This window comes from Pipra filicauda, unplaced genomic scaffold (assembly GCF_003945595.2).
Source record: "Pipra filicauda isolate LSUMZ 115617 unplaced genomic scaffold, ASM394559v2 scaffold266_size1643727_pilon, whole genome shotgun sequence".
Lineage (NCBI taxonomy): Eukaryota > Metazoa > Chordata > Aves > Passeriformes > Pipridae > Pipra > Pipra filicauda.
The window spans coordinates 1,286,289-1,304,979 of NW_024104383.1; the positions used below are offsets into that span (position 1 = coordinate 1,286,289).

The window sequence follows — 18,691 nt, forward strand, 5'->3', positions numbered from 1 at the left end:
CATCACCATCCCCAGCCTCGGGGGGTCACACCGCAGCCTCAGCTCGGGGGACCCCCCCAGCCCCTAATACACCCCTGGCCATGGCGCACTGTCGCCCCATGCTCCCAAACAAGCCCGGACACGCCACGTCCCCCGCCCACCACCCCGGGACATGGCACAACCCCTTAGGGACACGCACCGGGGGTCACCGCGGCCCCCCCACCCCAACACACAGCGGGGGTCACAGCACAGCCCCCCCACCCCAACACACAGCGGGGGTCACAGCACAGCCCCCCCAACACACAGCGGGGGTCACAGCACAGCCCCCCCACCCCAACACACAGCGGGGGTCACAGCACAGCCCCCCCAACACACAGCGGGGGTCTCTCACAGGGGACACCGGGGACACCCCGGCCGGGGGCTGCCCCACACTCCCCCTAAGCCCCGCCAGACCCCCGCGCCCCCCGGCCCGGGCAGCGCCCCCGGCCCCGCCGCTCACCCCCGGCCCCGGCCCGGCCCCGCTGCCCCCGGCCCGCTCCGCTCCGGCCCCCGGCCCCGGTGCCGCCCCCGCGGAAGTCCCGCCCGTTCCGGCGGCCCCGGAGCGCTCCGGGCCCGGTAGTTCGCGGGTCCGCCATGTGTGCGGGCAGGGCCGGGCTGCGGCGGCTCGGCCCGGCCGGGGGGAACGCGGGTACGGACTGGGCACAGGGACAGGGCAGGGGGGGTACGGGAGGGGGATCGGGGGTACGGACAGAGGGATTGGGGTACGGGAGAGGGAGATCAGGGACAGAGGGATCGGGGTACGGGAGAGGGATCGGGGGTACGGACAGAGGGATCGGGGTACGGGAGAGGGGATCAGAGGTATGGGGGAGGGAGGATCGGGGTGCGGGAGGGGGGATCGGGGTTATGGGAGAAGGGGATCGAAGGTAGGGAGAGGGGGAGATCGGCGCTTCTCGGGGGTACGGGAGAGGGGAGGATCGGGGCTGATGGGCACCCGTGCTGGGTACGGGGCTTGGTGCTGCACCAGGGGCAGTGAGGGTCCCGCCGGGACAGGGGCTGGGTGTCCTTGTCACATCCCTCTCGCAGCCCGGGATGTGGCACTGCCCGGTGGCTGGTCCTGGGAGAGGCCCTGGGGATGCTTCTTCAGCTGCCTCACCTGTGTTTGTGTCCCCATAGTGTGACATGTGACCCCACGATGTCACCTGTTGTCACCTGTCTCCCAGGTCCTTCCAGCCCTCCCTCGCCCCGTGCTGGCTCTGGGCAGGGCTGGGGAGGTGTGAGGTGTTGCTAAGTGGGTTAAGACTATGGGGAGGGTGAGTTCAGCCCAGGTCAGGGTCCCCTGGGTGGTTGGTGGCACACTGGGGCCGTCACTGGGCTCTGTGGGAGACAAAGGCACCTTTCCTCAAGCCTGGAGTCTCTCTTCCATCCCTTGCAGCAAGCCAGACCCATGGCACCCCCAGCATCCCGAGGCGCAGCAGGAGGAGGAAGAGCATCGCCATTGCCTATGAACCTGGGCAGGGGGATGGTGTTGAGCCCCAGAGACCACGCTGGGAACCCAGGGACTGGCAGGAGCAGCTGGAGCGTATCCGGGAGATGAGGAGGAACAGAGATGCTCCTGTGGATGAGATGGGAGTGCAGAAGTGCTATGACAGCAGTGCACCTCCACAGGTAACAGCACTTCCAGAGGGAACAGCACCTCCACAGGGAACAGCACCTCCAAGGGGAACAGCACTTCCACAAGGAACAGCACTTCTACAGGGAACAGCACTTCCACAGGGAACAGCATCCTGCTGCCTACTCCATCAGGCACAGGAGGACACGACCCCGGCCTCCCTGATCCTCGTGTTGCCCCTGGATGTTGTCCCACTTGGGATATTTCCAGAGCAGAAAAATAAACATGGGGTGGATCAGGACTGGGCTGGGGTTGGTCTCATGGGAGGTCATGGATGTGAGGGGCAGTGCTGTCTTCTGGGGCAGTCGGGCAAGGCATGAAGCCATGTCCCTTTTTCCCTTAAAAACCTCTGTAGGATGGCCTCCTCTCCTCTTATGATCCACTGTTAAGGGATGCTTTTTGGAAGGAAAGGCAGTGATGGGGTGGCTCCATGCTTCCCAAGCCCAGGAACACAATCAAAGGCCACGCAGATGTCACCTCCCTCCGAGGGGACTGTTGGCATCAGTACAAAAAAAAAAGGCACGGTGGGACCTGGGCTGCAGGGCTGCACTCCGTGCTTGGCACTGGAGTGGGAATGGGGGGATCTCCCATGGGCAGGCTCAGAGGAGCAGCGGGACCTGCTGGGCTCTGAAGGAGGGGTCTGGAAGACACAGCTGCACAGCCTCAGCACATGGAATGCTGTCCTTGCTGCTGGCATCATGCCGTGGGTTGGATCCCTGGGGAGAACGATGAGCTCTGACCCCGGATCCGGACAGTGTCACACGCTCCACAGCCATGTGGGCTGGCAGCTGCGGGGCCAAGGGAACGGTGCAGCACACGGAAATAACTCCTCTTCCCTAGGGAAGCGGGGTTCTTGCTTCCAAGAAAAAGTGGATGCTTTAACCCTCAGCTCCTCACACCATTTCCTGGTACTCAGAGATCATCCTACTTCCATGCACTCAGGGAATTTTCCTGGAGCACCTGTGGTTTTATAAACTTTGTACGAGAGCTGGAGAAAGGATTGTGTCCCATTTTATCCTGGGTCATTCCAGGTTAGTTGCATCATCCTCCTAGTTCTGGTGGGGACAGAATCACATCTGGAGAAAAATAATTGGGAAATAGGAGGTGGATGGCCTGGCTAAATCTTGTGGGGCAGCAGCAGAGGAACTTCTGGGTTTGTCCTTCATCTCCCAGTCTCTGTCATCACAGACCTGCAGATTTGGTTCCATAAGGAGCTCACTGGAGCCAGATACCCAGTTCCTACTGAAGCCTAGTGAGTAAGGGATGGGATTCTCAGAAGCTGCTTAGAGCAGGAGTTGCATGAAAAGTCATTGGGCATTTGTACTTGTGCATCTTGTGCATTCTGAGAATCCCATCCTCAGGAAAAGCTTTGGCCCTTTATGGCTCAGTACTGGTGTCTTTGGATGTGAGATCCCAGCAGACAGAGCTGCTCCCTGCCCTTTCACGGATGCTGACAGCTGAGATGGAAGGTGTTTCTTTTCTCCTTGAATTGTGTGATGGAATTATCCAGGTTTATCCAGGATTATTCCTGTTGCACCCTTCCAGTCTCTTGTAGGTGGATACAGCTGAACCAGGGCAGGAGCATATCCTGCACTGGACTGCAGATGGTGCTGGATGGGAGAGCCGAGCCCTGGAGGTGGCTCTGGAGTTCTCAGGGGGTCTCACAGCCTCCTTTCCCCCAGGTCATGCGCTACCAGGTGCTGCTGTCGCTGATGTTGTCCAGCCAGACCAAGGACCAGGTGACATCGGCTGCGATGCTGCGCCTGCGCCAGCGCGGCCTCACCGTCGACAGCGTCCTGCAGATGGACGATGCCACGCTGGGCCAGATCATCTATCCCGTGGGGTTCTGGAGGGTGAGTGCGGGATCACGAGGCAGAGGAGCCCCCCGTGCTGGGACTCGGCCTGTGTGCCCTTCCCTGGGGGGATCTTCCCCCTGGAGTCAGGCTGCAGGCTGGATTTTACACCAATTTTGGCACTTTGCATTCCCAGCCAGATGAGATTGTTGGCTGCAGAGCCTGCAGCGTGCAGGGAGGTTGGAGCTACCAGCTCTCAGCGTTTTAATTCCAAGGAGAAATCAAGGATCTGTCTCCCCTCCACAGCTCCCGTGTGTGGCCTTACCTGTAGAACACGTTCAGGAATGGTTCATTTTCTTGTCTCTTTGCCCTGTATTGGAGGGCAGCTTGAATTTTGTGCCTTTCCCCTTGGTTTTCCAGAACAAGGTGAAGTACATAAAGCAGACAACAGCCATCCTGAAGCAGAAATATGGAGGTGACATCCCGAGCACTGTGGAGGAGCTGGTGCAGCTGCCAGGGGTTGGGCCCAAAATGGCCCACTTGGCCATGGACATTGCCTGGGACAGTGTGTCTGGGATAGGTAGGTTGGACTGTGTTTTTCCCATTCCTCTCCTAAATCCTGCCTGATCCATTCCCTGGGCAGAGGGGAAGCATTGCAGCTCCTGCCCGAGGACCCTGGTAGCATTCCTTCAGTTCATCAGGTGGGGTTGGAACGTCTAGAGACCCTCCCTGGGCAGCTGTTCTGCCACCCTCCATGCAGAGTTCTTCCTCATGTTGAGATGGAACTTGTTGTGTTTTAGTTTATGGCCATTGCTCCTTGTGCTGTCACTGGCACCGCTGAGCAGAGTCTGGCACCATCCTCTGACACCCCTTGGAGATATTTGTCTGGATTGATGGGATCCCCTCTCAGCCTTCTCTTCTCCAGACTAACCAGGCCCAGCTCCTGCAGTCTCCCCTCAGCACAGGGTTGCTCCAGACTTACCCTGTCTGTCGAGCAGCGAGTGCAGGAGGGGCAGAGCTGTGCCCGGGGAGCTGTTGGCAGATCACCTGCAGGTCCCAGCCTGGGGTCCCTGGGGACAGATTAATATCCAGACTGATTTGCTGCTTCACGGAAGAGCCCTGGGGAAGCCAGGAGTGGTGTGACCCGATCAGTGAGTGCTGGAGGCCGGCGTGGGCAGGAGCTGGATCCTGCAGCCCCACCGGGGACCGTCAGCTGGACAAACCGTGGCTCTTGCTCTACATTTGACAGCCCTTGGGGTCTGTTGTTCTCCCTGCTGTGGGGGAGGGAAGTTCAGAAGCAGCCAAACTAGCCAAGTGTTTTCCAAATAATTGTGTGCTCAGTTTTGATTTAGGAAGCAAGGCTTAGTCTTCCTGTTTACAGTAATTTCCTGAGTTTTGCCCAATTAGCCCTAGAGACAGGTTTATCACTGCTGATCTAACAATAATACACTTTGCATTCAGAGCCTTTTAGCTCAAAGCACTTTATAAACACTTGTTTAAGCCTCCCAAACCCTCCTGTGCTGGTGGGTATTATGAAATGTGTTTTCCATCTGGGTAAGTAAATGAAGGGGCAGAGATTGCAATTTGCGTAACATCAGCTGAAACACGGGAGGATGAGGACGTAGGGAGGAAGGGAATGGGGGACACGCTGCCCTGTGCTTGCTCCATTGGAGCAGAACCTTTGGAGGGAGGCTGGCTCGGATTGTGTGAGTGTGGGGAGAGATAGCCATCCCAAATGCTTTTGGCTCTGGGCCTGGGAGGAAGACAACACGTTTGTTCTTCGAGTGAGTCTCCCCTCCCCTCCTCTCCCATTCCACCTGCCTGTTCCTGCTGCCTGCAGGGGAAGCCTTGCAGGGCCCTGGGCCTGGTGGGCTGTGACAGGCAGCTCTTGGCTGTGCTCTCTCCGTTCAGGTGTCTCTGCCCCACCTAAACTCTGGGCTCTCCCTTCCCAGCTGTGGACACCCACGTGCACAGGATCACCAACAGGCTGAAGTGGGTGCAGAAGGAGACCAAGTATCCTGAGGAGACTCGGGTGGCACTGGAGGACTGGCTGCCCAGGTGAGGCTGCAGGAGCCATGGCTGCACACAATCCTGCTTCCAGCATTTTGGGACTAGTTGCACGTCTTTCTCCTCTCCCAGAGAGCTGCAGCAGCAGCTTGGGTGTGTCCTGACTGTCAGATGTATCAGTCACCATTAGTGCATCTGGAGTTCTTGCCCTGATAAGTTTACTGTGTGCTTTTCCACCCAGGACCTTGCTGAGCCACAGCAGTATCAGCCCAGGGCTGAATTCTGGCCTTCACTGATGTTTAATTTTCAGTATCAAATGCCAGCTGACAGGTATACAGGGACATCTCCACACCTGGCACATGCCTTGGCACAAGGGAATGACCACAGGCACTTGGTGTCATTGTCCTTTGCTCCCACCCAGACCATCAGGATCTGGAAAGATTGGGAGGGCTGTTCCTAGCAGGGATCAGGAAAGGCTGAGAGTTGCCTCCAGGCTCCTGGGGAAGCCAGGAAGGACAGGCAGTAGGGGAAAGGGATCCTCAAACAGCACAGGCTGCTCTCTAACCCCTCTGAGCAGCTGTATAGGAATGCTCATGTTTCTCCTCTCACTGCAGGGATCTCTGGAGGGAGATCAACTGGCTCCTGGTGGGCTTTGGCCAGCAGACCTGCCTGCCTGTGAACCCTCGCTGCAGCCAATGCCTCAATCAGGACATTTGCCCAGCTGCCAAGAAACACTGAGGGATCATCCAGTCTTTGGAGAGCCACAAAGCTGCTTGGGCTGAGCAGCAGCTGAGCTGGGCCCTGGTAAAGCTGGGCCTTGCACGGGGCTGGCTGTGTGACTGCAGGGAACAGGAGCTGCTGGAGCCAGCTCAGCATCTCAGGAGGGAGCAGCTGCTGGCTCAGCTCTCGAGGAGAAAAAGGGGCTTGGAGAGTGCAGCAGTCCTGCTGTGCCAGTGCTGGAGGCTCCAGCCTGTGTGAATGCCTCAGCAGGGCCCAGCTGTGCCACACTGAGTCACTGTAGAGAAAAGCTTTGTCCTCAGGGACTTGCTGCTGCTTGTAAATACACATTTAATAAAGGTGGTGGGAGTTTTTTTGCACCCACAGGATTTGCTGGTGTCTGTGTGACACAGGGCAGGGAGAGGAGGGCGTGGGTGACCTCAGCAAAGCTGAGACCATGGCAACCAGCCCTACCAGCTGGGAGCAGGCAGCACACCCCTGCCAGCCACCTGCCAGCCCAGGTTGCCAAGGGCTCTGCCACAACAAGGTGTGGTGTCAGCAGGACAACAAGGAAACAGCCTCAAGCAGAGGGTTCAGGTTGGACATCAGGAAGAATTTCTTCACAGAAAGGGTGGTCAGGCCCTGGCAGGGGCTGCCCAGGGAGGTTTGGAGTCCCCAGCCCTGGAGGTGTCCCAGGAAGGCCTGGCCGTGGCACTCAGTGCTCTGGGCTGGGGGACAAGGTGGGGATGGGGCACAGGGGGGACTCCATGATTTTGGAGGGCTTTTCCAACCTCAGTGATTCTGTGATTTTAAGGCACAGTTGAAGCCTTCCAGAGCCAGCACCAGAGGTGATTGCCTGGACAAGCCTTTGGGTCCTGGCAGCAGAAAAGCAGGGGGTCGGTCACACAGGAACAGATGAGCCAGTGTGCCAGCAAGGGTTACAGTGGCCACAGGAGCCAGGCTGGTGTCCTCAGGAGCTGCCAGAAGGGACACCACCACCCCTGTTTTGTTCTTCAAAGAAAGGGCAGTGCTGACTTCATTGTGGAGCTTCAAAGGAATAATTTCAGCTCCTCTTTAAGCGGGCCAGGGAGGAAGCAAAGTTTATAATGTGCTAAAGGCGGCTACAATTCCGCTCTGAAGTTCCCTGCAGCAGCTGAGGAACGAGCAGATAAGTCCTGGGTACATGGGAGACCAAGTTTATTACTGACATTACAGTGTACATTATGGTTTTGCAATGCAGCTGACAGCCTTATACTTTTATTGAATTTTTTTTTTCCAAGTTAAATGTACAGGAACTGAATAATTACTACTGAGCTACAAGATGTCAGGAATATGGTAACGCTTCAACCAGGAGCAGTTTCCATGGACTAAGCAGAGATTAAGATTTTAAATCTTATCAGTACGGGTTTGCACATCTGATTTCTTTTGATCTGCATTCAAAACTACATGTTCTTTTTTTCTCCCCCCACCTCAACTACAGCAGTCTTGGATGAGAAACGGGGTATTCACAACAGGTCTTTGCTCTCTCAGCTGTATCAGGGTGTCCTGGGAATGCTCTGCCCTGTGCAGCCCGGGCACTGCCGGGGTTTGGCGATGCGGGCACGGGAAGCAACGTGCACACCACGGAAAAGAGCTCCTTCCAAACATTACCCATTGATAGAAGATCCTATTTTGGGGGCCCAAAAGAGAGCAGGTAACTTGAGGAGGGGTAGGGAAGCAGTGTCTTAATGGCAGAGCCCTGAGGGGAGGCAACCTCTCCACATGCCCCCTGATCCCGCTGCCTGTCTGTCACTGATAGCCAAACACCTACACCAGTTCCTCTCCAAAGTCATTATCTGCAACCTGTTCAGCCCATCCACAACCCTAAAAGATAACTTTCCTAAAGAGAACTCATCTCCTGCACCCCTGAGGCTCTCCATGCTCTCCTACCAGCAGCAAAGAGCCACAGGCATCAGCTGCTCCCCATGGGGAAGCCAAACATCCCGTGCTGAGCCCCAGCCTGCTGCTGAGGAGAGAAGAGAATGGTATAAGGCACCTTTTAGCTCCGTATTTTGGAAATACCTTAGGAAATACATGCAGAGCCGTTCCCATGTCCGTAGCACGCTGACTAACCCGAGGGCTTTTATCTCAGCAGTGCTGGAGTGAGGCAGGGCACAATCATAGCCCTGTTTGTGAGTCACTGATAGCCAGCTGATTGCTGCTGTTTGCTTTCAGCTGGGAAAAGGGGGTTTGTGCTCCACTGTCCTGCTGTGCCCAGTCCCTTCCCAGCCCGGGCTGGGATTGCTGCTGGAGCACGGGAGGGAGTGGGACAGCCCTGTCACAGCCGGACACTGCCCCGTAACACACCTCTGCTACCTGTGAGTGGTGCAGTTCAGCTGAGGCACCTTCCCTCACACAGCCAAAGGCAAGCCATAAAGAGTCGAAATGGGCTTAATCTGTAATGCTTTAAAGATACACGTGGGAGGCTCAGATGCCGTAAGCGGGGGCTTGGAGGAGGCCACAGAACGCCAAAGCAACTGCCCATTCCATCACACCACTGCCAGCTTCTTCTCCAGCCCCACAGAGACCCACAGCTTTGGAGGATGCCCTTCCGATGGCAAGACACGCTCATGGGCTGGAGGCACCAAATCCCAGCCCAGGTGGGACCCAGACACACTCCAGCACCATCCCCAGCCCAGCCCTGCTTCCCAACGCCGAGCCCGCAGCTTGAGCCACAGCCCCACCTTCCCCCCTGGAAGCAGAGTTGGCTTGTCCTCACTTCCAGGTCTGTCCAAAGAGGTTTTTGTAGCATCCTGTGTCTCTGGTCTCCGTGCGCTGCAGGGCAGGACCGGCCCCCTCCCTGCCTTCCACGGCTGCAGGTGGTGAGGGCTGTGCTGGGGTTGGGTTTTAAATCCTGCCCTCTCCCCTCTGCAGAGCTGTCGAGGATGAAAAAGGGGCTTTTATTGCCGGGGCAGGAGCTGCTGGTGGGAGGGAAGTTCCTAACTAACTGGAAACATATGGGACTTGATTAAAAAAAACAACAAAAACAACAAAACAAATGTTTTCACTTCAATAGCAAAGCCAACACGAACCATTTCCAGCCACAGTCCATTTTCCCATCGTGGGATCAGCTAATGCTGGACACGGGGTGCCAGGGAGGGGGTGCCAGGTACACCCCACCCTGTGGGCACCCACCACGAGCCGTGAGATGTTTGCACAGGGGCACAGAGCATCCCACGGGGCTCACTCTGGGATACCCACAAAAAAACAGAACAAACACCCCTAAATAAAAAAATAAAAAAAGAAGTAACAGAAGCCTAAATGATTCAGGAAACAAGAGTTAAAATTCTTCCAGTCCTTTCTCATAGGAACGGGGGATGGCGGGCAGCCAGAGCCGGGCTCAAGCGCAAGCAAGAAAAGGAGCTTTGGTCACATTTGTCTTATGAGAATCGCTGGTGAGTAACAACAATAATAATAACAATAATAATAATAATAAAAAAAAATAAAAATAAAAAGGGCTTTAAAATACGCCTTGTAAAAGCAACCAGTGAAGAGCAGAGCACAAAGCATCTCACGTGGACACTGAAGGAAAGGGCGTAGGCACCTCAGAAACGTCCGGGCTGGGCGGGAGGAGGGCGGTGGTGGCACCACCAGCCAGGCTCAGAAATTGCTGAAAATCTCCCGTTTCTTGTTCCAGTCCATCTGCGGCGCTCGCTTCTTCACCCGCTTGGCCCTCACCTTCTCCTTGGCCTCGGCGGCCGTGGGGCTCAGGCTCAGCCCGCTCTCCTCAAACGGGTCCTTCTTGTCTCCGTCTCCATCCTGGGGGGACAGTGGAGAGGAGGAGTCACCCCAGGCAGGCCCCCAGAAGGATGTGGTGTCCCACAGTGTTCCACCCCAGAGAGGCATCTCACAGAATCCCAGAGTCACTGAGGTTGGAAAAGAGCTCCAAGATCACCGAGCCCAACCTGTGACCAATCCCCACATTTAACTCTTCTTTCTAAAGCCACTGCAGCAACATGTCCCCAGGCAGAAACCCCATGTGCCAGACACCCCAATCCACCAATCCTGACCCTCATGGTGCTGCAGCACCACATCCCCACATCCCTCAGGGTGCAGTTAATGTCCTGACCAAAACACTTTTACTCTCCTGTTGGGGTCTCTGAGCCCCTCAAACCCCCCAGGCCTGGGAAGCACCACCAGCAGCTCCATCATGGGCACAATCCAAAGCTCCTGCTTGCTGCCTGGAGCCAGGCAGGGGGGAAGTGCCCAGGGGGGTTTGGGGCAGAGGCTGCACCCGGAGCTGCAGGGCTGCACTCGTGTCAGGAGTGGGCAGACACACAGAGTGGAGACCTTCAGTTTCCAGGAAACATTTTAAAGTTTTCCTGCTGGCACTGCTGCCCCACCACACATGCCCAGCTCCAAAATAATGATTGCACAAACCCTGCTGATAACCATGGGCAGGGCCTTCCACCAGCACAGCGAGATAACAGCTCTGGCTGTTAAGCTGTGGCTTAACAAAAGCAAACTGACCCAAACTGAGCTCAGACGACCCCCTCAGCAGACCCAGGACTCGGGCTTCTAACACAGGGGTGGGACAGCAAGCCCTGAAACAGCCCAACAGTGACTGTGGGAGGAACCCCTGTGCTCCAGCACTGGGACCAGTTTTCCAGTTTTTCCACCCCAGGGACTCCGACTTCTCGTGCAGTGACCCCTGAAGCAGCCCAAAGGTGACTCCAGGGGGGGAATGGCTGTGCTCACCACTGGGACACAGCCTGCTTTTCCAACAGCAGCAGCCATTGGAGCAGGACATGTATTATTTAATGCTCAGAGAGAAATGGAGGTGCCAGACTGTAGGCGTTTGGCCACAGCTCGGCCACAGCTGGTGTCCCACGGAGGCTGTGGGTGCTCAGAGAGGCCCTGTGAGCACTTGCTGCTGTCAGATTCCTGCTCCCAAATGTCCTGGGGCAGGGGACAGCACAGCAGAGACCCCACAGAGCACCTGCAGGGAGACATTCCTTTATTTCTAGCAGAATCACGTGCTAAAGATAATTTTTTGAGCACTTTACAAATCCCCTACTTCTTATTTTAAGAGAAGAAAACCTGCTAAATCAGGTTACCCCTTCACCTTGTCTAGCAAGTTCTGCCCCTTCACTGAGGTGTTGGGCCAGGCTCCTCCAGAGAAACCCCCCCAGCCCTGCCAGTCACCAAATCCAGCTCCTCCCATCCTGAGCAGCTCCTTTAAAAACCATGACAAATTCATTGTGCTCCAAACTAAAAGTAATTTGGCTTTTTCAAATTTTTGCCTGCCTTGGTCCTGGCAGCAGCACTGGAGCCTCCCAGTTCTGCTACTCCCAGCTTCCCAGCCTCCAGTCCTGGAGCTTGCCAGTGTAACTACACTTAAGATCCCAAACTCTGCAGACATCCTTTCATCTCACACCTCCCTTCAATCTCCCCAGGCAGGAGTCACTGCCCAGCAAGGGGCCAATTAACTTGCTGCCCTTAACCCTGGACATCTGGAGCAGAGCCACCTCCTCCCTGAGGTCATGATGCCCCAAGGGACAAGAGTCCTCCCAGAGCCAGGACACAACCACACCCTTCCAAAACTCATCCCCTCGTGGAGCATCTGCTGCTGATGGGAGGCCACGTGACCCCCATGAGCTGTTCTGTCCCCAGGACAAAGAGGGGAAGGAACATCACCCCGAGGGTCCTGAGCCCTCAATCAGCCACAAGGAGGAGTTATGTATCATCCATCCTGAAGGATTTATCCTTCCACACTCATCCACAGTGCAGGGGATGGGAGAAAACTCTGGATTTTGGCTGCTGGGTGGATACAAGTGAACCCAAGTCTGGGAAACAAAGTGAAAACATGTCCATACACAGCACCATAAGGCAGGTTTGTACCTACACCAGGGTGTAAAAGGGAGGGGGAGTGTTTGGGGTTTTACCTCTGATTCCTTCCCAGGACTCTGCAGGTCACTGTGAGATGAAGATGTGGATCCTCCGTTCAGCTGGGGGAAATGAAAATGTAAGTCTGGTTTGTGCAAAGACAGATTTAGACAAAAAGCAAAAAGCCAGGTGGAAAAATGCTCCAGCCTGGTGGGGACAGACACCCCACTACTCTGTTGGGCCCCTCCAGGGATGGGAACAGAGCCTGGAGGGGATGGTCCTGCTGACCCAGCGCACACAGGATCTCCCTGGATTTCCCAGAACAGCTGCTGCTCTCCCACATCCCCCACACCAAGGAGAGCATCCTGCCAGTACCAGGATGTCACCCACCTCCTCCCTCTGTCATGGGGATTGCACAGGGCTGAAACCAGCTTTGTTTGACCCCTGAATTAAAGCTGCAGTGGGGAGCAATTAAAACCAGCCAGCAGCAGCAAAGCTGAGCTAAATGAGCCTTGGGGGCATTTTGAGCATCCCCCTGCTCTCCAGGCTGGAGAGTCATCCCACCAGGCTCACCTGGCACAGGTGGGAGCCAAGGAAAGACCCCTGATCCCCCCTGATCACTCCAACACACTCCCAGCCAGCCCAGCTCCCCCCGGCCATGGGCACATCCCGGGGCAGGGCAGCACCCACCTGGGTCTGTGCGGATCCATTTGTCATGGGCTGAGGCACCACCCCTGCACAACACAGGAGAAACACAGTGAACACCCTCAGCTGGCATCCCTGGGATCCTCAGGGCCCAGGAAAGCATCCCCTCAGCATCACCCGCCTGCCATCCCACACCTGCCTCCTCCCCTGCCCACCCCACCAGCTCATCCTGCCTCTTGGCTTTGTCCTGGGCTGTTTCTCTGCCCGCACAGAAACCTCTCCACTCTCCCTTGCCCCTCAGGAGCCACACTGTTGCAGATTTCCCTGAATTCCCCCAGTTTCACCCTGTTTTCACCAGAAGAAAACACCTTTTAGGAAGGGGACTAAGTAACCTTCTACAAGCCTTAACTGCAGCACACTGCCATTTTTTTGACCATTATGAATTTGTCTTCAGAAGTTGCTTAATTAAAAACCTTAAAAAAACAGCTCAAAATTCTGCACCACAATCAGCATCTCGGTGGTGTCACAACAGTGTGTGGCAAACAACCCACTCCCCAGGCACCCTGGACTTTTTTTTGCTCCCTTCCAGTGATTTACACTAATAATATCCCACACTATGGCACATTTAATGCATTTAAGCTGCCAGTCACAGTGATCAAGCCATTGCCCCAGGCATTATCATGTCTCATCTGTCCCAGACTAACAGATGTGTTAATTGTGATGAGATTAATAACTGAATTATGTTGAGCATGGATGCTTCCCTACAGACCAATCTGGAGGCCACATTCACTGCAGGGGTTCCTAGGGCAAAGCAGTGTTTAGAAAAAGAAACCTAAATCTTCATTTTGAGAGCATGCTGGTGCAAAAACCTCAGTTGTGGCATTTGGGTCCTTAAATATTTAACCATATTGAATGCTGGACTCGTGTTCAGAGTACAACAAGCTCTGAGCAACGGGCATTAGGAGAGTCAGCTCACAGCAGAAGTGATGTTAAGGCCTCTGGTATCATAAGAAGATAAATTTTAAATAATTTAAAAGGAAGCAAGCTTCAAATCTCAAGGGATACTAAAGCGGAACTGGACTTAAAGGAAAAAAGTAATTTCAAAACGAGCCGTGTCTAGAAATACTTTCATATTTCCTTAATCCCGAAAGGTCTTAAAATCCACTCATTGGCTTAAAGGTTGAGGTGCTCAGGATCAGCTGTAAGGCTTGGAAACGGTCAGTTTGAGGTCAAAGCAGTTCGATTAAAGGGTACAATTATTATTTCCTCTTACCCTGCAAACCACAGAATGTACCAGAGCACTTTGTCACCGGCTCAGGTGCCGTCACTGCCCAGACAGACCCAACCCCCGGGCTCTGCTGAATGCAGCGAGTGCTGCAGGGCCAAGGCAGGGGCTGGAGCACCCACCCACCCACCCTCCCAGCGGATCCACGGCTCCAGCTCCATCCCCACCCTGGGAACAAGGGCTCCTTTATGGCTGGTGCCAGCAGACGGCCCCGGCTCCTCCTGGGACCCCGCGGAGCATCTGACACCGCGCTCGCCCCACGCGCTCCCAGCGCCGTCTGACCCACTTCTGGGGACAAATCTGCCCATTGAGCACCCTGGGAGCAGATAAGGAACAGCTGTCCTGGGAACAGAGCTCCCCGCTGAGCCGGGGTGGGGGCCAGGCCAGCCTGGGAGTGCTCCCTCCCAGCCGGGACACGGCAGGTTGGGAGCGGCCGGGCAGCTTTCCCTGCCAGGTTTCAGCAGTGAGGAAAACGTTTCCTGCAGCAGCCAGGCCGTGATCACCCGGCGTGAAACCCTCCCCTCTGCTCACAGAGGTTTCGCTCCGTGGCTGTCCAAGCACCCTCGGGTTCCTTCGCTGGAGCAAAGACCAACAGTCCATAGAACCATGCAAAATCCTGGAATGGTTTGGATTGGAAGGGATCTTAAAGTCCATCCCATTCCAACCCCCTGCCATGGGCAGAGACACTTTCCACTAGACCAGGTTCCTCCGAGCCCCATCCAACCTGGCTTTGAAGGCTCCTCCCAAATCCCACCACGCCTCAGTCACTTCATGGCAGCGAGTTCCTAAGTTAATTATTCACAATGTAAAAGTAACAAACTGTTTTTTGCCTGGATTAGGGTGTATTCTCACTATTTATAAATAGCTGGGTGGTGCTCAGGAAACCACTGAGGGATGAGACAGAAGGGAAACGTGACTCTCCCTCGCTCCTGAGATCCCACCCGTGGCACGGTGAGTCATGGGAAAGCCACAGGGCCACCCTGGGAAAGGAAGGTCTCACCTTTGGTGTGCTCCTCTGTGGGGGTCACCCCTAGCTTCTTGAAGTATTCATCTGTTTCAGGGTCCACCACCAGGAGCCTGGCTTCGTTCTCCCTGGATTTGATGTGGGACACCACCTCCGAGTGCCGCAGGCCTTCCACGTTTATGCCGTTCACCTGCAAAGCCACAGCATCAGAACCCAGACTTGTGCCCCTGCAGCAGAGATGCTGCTCCTGGCTCACAGACCCACAGAACAGCCCCCTCTTTCCCTAAGGGATGGGATTTTTCCTTTTTAAATTTCTGTTGGGATGATGGAAGGCTTTGGGCTTTTTTCCTTCCCCCTCTCAAGCCAGCCATGGCCTCCTAAACCCCCCCAGTGCCTCTCCCAGAGCATCCTCCGTGTTACTGCACATCTCTGCCTGTGTCCCAAACACATCCATTGGGAATCACAGACCCCAGGCTCCACCACCCCCCCAGTCCCACAAAAATGCTCTCCCTGCCCTCTTTAGTGGTATCAAACCCAGCCTTCCCCTGGATGTGCCCCCCAGAATCTCAGGCTGCCTGTGGGGTGCAACCAAGCATGGGCACAGGCTGGGTGCCACTGGTGTGTCCTGTGGCATCACTGAGCCATCCTTCACCTCTTTCTGATGGAAATCCACGGATTTTCTGTGTCCCTGATGGGTGAATGCCTGTGCCTGCCACACGGATTCATCTCTCCCTTCCCTGCGTGCGAGTCAGGACCGACAGGGAACATGATCCTCTGCTCCCAATTGTTCCCCACAGTGAGGGGACAATTGTGATTCAGGGGCATTGTTTGGTGGGAATGAATCACCCTTTGTCCCACAGGAAGGGCCCCAACAGCCTCGGCAGGACCCAGAGCCGTGGCTGCTGCTCCTGGATGCCAAGGGACAAGGCAGGAGGACATTGCAGAGCCTGAGCTGGGCCAGCTCCAAACTTTGGGCTCCCCTTTGCGGACAGCCAGGTTCCCCCTGGTCCTGAGGGCACAGCTGCAAGGGCTGGGATCAAAAGGAACCCCATTCCCAGGCTTTGCACCTTGCTCCAGGTGCTGCCAACCTCAGCTGCTGGCTCATAACCCCACTCCATCCCTGGCAGCACGATCCTGCCACTGCAGGTCACCCCGATCCGTGCCCAGTGATCACCCCTGGTTGGGCTGGGCTGGGCCAGGAGGCTCAGGGCTGCTCTCCCCCCCTCCCTGGCACACGGCTGGTGGGGGCATCAAATATTTATCCAAGCCCTAAAGAGCAGGCAGGGAGGGGATTGGGTTTCCAAGCTCTCCAGCTCACCCCACGCTGCTTTGTGTGTGCCAGGCACTGGGCCAAGCCCATCAATAAATAACACGACCCCTCGCCAGGAGCCACTGCCACCGGTGCCCTGCTCCCGGCCCCGGCCCCACGCTGCTCCCAGCATTAAGCTTTCAGGTGCTGGGAAGAGGCAGCAGCTCCCACTGGCTGGGGAATAATTATTCACGGGGCTGGAAAGCAGGGAAGTGCTTTGGTCAGGGTGTTTTCCCAACTCACGCTCCTCCAGGAGAGCTAATCCCATTCCATCTCTGAACCAGCAGAGAGGGTCGTGGCTCAGTCCCCACGATGGCACAGCATCCTGGGGATGGCACAGCATCCTGGGGATGGCACAGCATCCTGGGGATGGCACAGCATCCTGGGGATGGCACAGCATCCTGGGGACATGGGGCAGTGGTGGCCTTGGCAGTGCTGGAGAACAGTTGGACTTGATGGTTTTAGAGGATTTTTCCAGCCTAAACAGTTCCGTGATTCTGTTCTGTGATTCCATCTACACTTCAGTGCTCACAAATGCCCACCTGGCACGAGAAGAAGGAGCACAAAGCCACTGCCAGGGCACCCCCATCCTACAGCTCAGAATTACAGAGGAATATTGGGGGGGATCTGGCGGAAAAGGTCACAAGATGGGGTCTGTTTCAGCTTCAGGCTTCCCGAGGGTCCCATCACTGCTGCTGTCCCTCCTCCCCCCCACGTGTGTCCCACCCCATTACCTCCACCAGCCGGTCCTGGGGCCGCAGCCCCGCTCGGGAAGCCGGAGAGTCGGGATCGACCGAGCGGATGAACTGCCCCGGCCGGGACTTCTCGCTGTGCAGGTTGAAGCCGTAACCACTGGGGCCTTTCTTCAGGTGGCAGAGACGTGGGCACAGCTCCTTCTGTCCATTTAAATCCTGATCAAGAGAGGAGGGGGCGGGGGGGACAAGACACGGGGGTTAACTGATGGGTTTGGTTCGCTCCAAGGCAGAGGTGACCATAAATAAAGGAGGAAGTGCCCTATCTGCCTCCCGTCCTCTGCACAGGGACAGGTTAACAAACGAATTTCCTCTCATTGAGCCTATTTTAGAAAACCAATTGTCCAAAACCACTCCAGAAAAATTAAAACAAAACAAAAAATGCATTTCCTTCACCAGGAGCAGCCCAGATAAACCCACCCGCACGCCGGGACCCCCCCGGCAGCGGCCGAGCCCCAGGCAGGGAGGATCCAAGGCCGGGTTCTGCTTCGCCCAGGCTCACCCAGACCCGGGATTAACCTCACTTATTTATTTAAGGCAGCACCACACCCTTGATCCTGGTGACACTGCCATCGCCCGCGGGTGCCATCACCTCCCAGCGGGGGGGTCTGGGATAACGAACCCCAAAGTCCAACAGGTCCCCCAGCATGGGAGGGCTGAGCTTGTGTAGAATGTCATGGCTCAGTCACCTCAGGGCTGATCCAAACTCCTTCATCCCCTCAAGGAGGGATTTTACAAAGGAGGACAAAGTGGGGGCACACAGAGTGGTCACCCCTGGGGATGTCCTGTGCTGAGGGATGGAATTTTCATAGAAACACAGAATGGTTTGAGTTGGAAGGGACCTTAAAGATCATTTCATTCCACCCCCTGCCATGGGCAGGGACACCTTCCACTGTCCCAGGTTGCTCCAAGCCCCGTCCAACCTGGCCTTGGACACTTCCAGAGATGGGGCAGCCACTTCTGTGGGCAATTTTGGCCATAGCTTCAATGCCCAGGAGGGACAGTGGTGCATCAGGGTTCAGTACCAGCCTGATCAGCTCAATCTCAGCATCCGGGAAGAAATAGGGATGCAAGATGATCAACCCTAACACACAGAATGGTTCAGGCTGAAAGGGGCCATTGGAGGTTATCTAAGTTCAACCTCCCTTTTCAGGCAGAGGTCCCTAGAGCACATCACTGAGGATTGTGTCCAGACAGCTTTTCTCTAACACAGGAGGGGCACCTTGACCACCTGAGGGTGCTGAGCACCAAATTCCCCAAAATCTGCTGACACGCGAGGGTCACCACCAGCAACACCCATCACGGGCATCGGGGCACACTCAGACCCACTGCAAACTGCTCTGGAACTTTACAGAGACTCACTTGGCAAGAGTTTTTTATTAAAAATCCGCTCTTGGTGTTGACACCTCAATCCCAGATCAGTTCTTAAAGGGGAAAAATTATCAGTGCAAAAACCCAGACCAGGACGGGGCTCCCAAGTACCTCAGCCCCACAAACCAGGAGCAGCCCCACACCCTCATCCTCTCCCTCCGCACGTTTAACACCCCTGGACTTTTCCCATGGCCTCAGAGCAGCGGGTTCACCCTATCTGCAAACATTTCCAGCCTGCCTCCGAGTTCTTCAAAAACTGAGGAAAACAGGAAATGATTCAACCGGCCCAAGAGGGTCGGATTCACGCGACCTTAAAGGACACTCGGGGCTCTGTG

At 55.8% G+C, this 18,691-nt stretch overlaps 2 protein-coding genes across 3 annotated transcripts in view; one reads left to right on the forward strand and one right to left on the reverse strand.

Moving 5' to 3' along the window:
• The first annotated feature begins 594 nt into the window (after positions 1-594).
• NTHL1 (nth like DNA glycosylase 1) lies at positions 595-6,554 on the forward strand. 2 transcript variants are annotated; one of them, XR_003543506.2, is made up of 6 exons: positions 595-667; positions 1,412-1,644; positions 3,331-3,501; positions 3,862-4,021; positions 5,353-5,499; positions 6,063-6,148. XR_003543506.2 is itself a non-coding variant. In XM_027736125.2 (6 exons), the coding sequence occupies exons 1-6, from the start codon at positions 613-615 to the stop codon at positions 6,184-6,186; spliced, it is 849 nt and encodes a 282-aa protein (XP_027591926.1). In that variant the 5' UTR covers positions 595-612; the 3' UTR covers positions 6,187-6,554. The 2 variants fall into 2 exon arrangements, 1 of the variants encoding a protein (XP_027591926.1); XM_027736125.2 differs by having other exon boundaries at positions 5,394-5,499; positions 6,063-6,554.
• Positions 6,555-7,345: 791 nt separating this feature from the next.
• Positions 7,346-18,691, reverse strand: part of SLC9A3R2 (SLC9A3 regulator 2) — a 33,194-nt gene continuing 21,848 nt past the window's right edge. The window contains 5 exon segments of the mRNA XM_027736158.2: positions 7,346-9,963; positions 12,090-12,152; positions 12,721-12,764; positions 14,961-15,114; positions 16,968-17,144. Coding sequence (XP_027591959.2) covers positions 9,805-9,963; positions 12,090-12,152; positions 12,721-12,764; positions 14,961-15,114; positions 16,968-17,144 — 597 coding nt within the window. The 3' untranslated portion in view covers positions 7,346-9,804.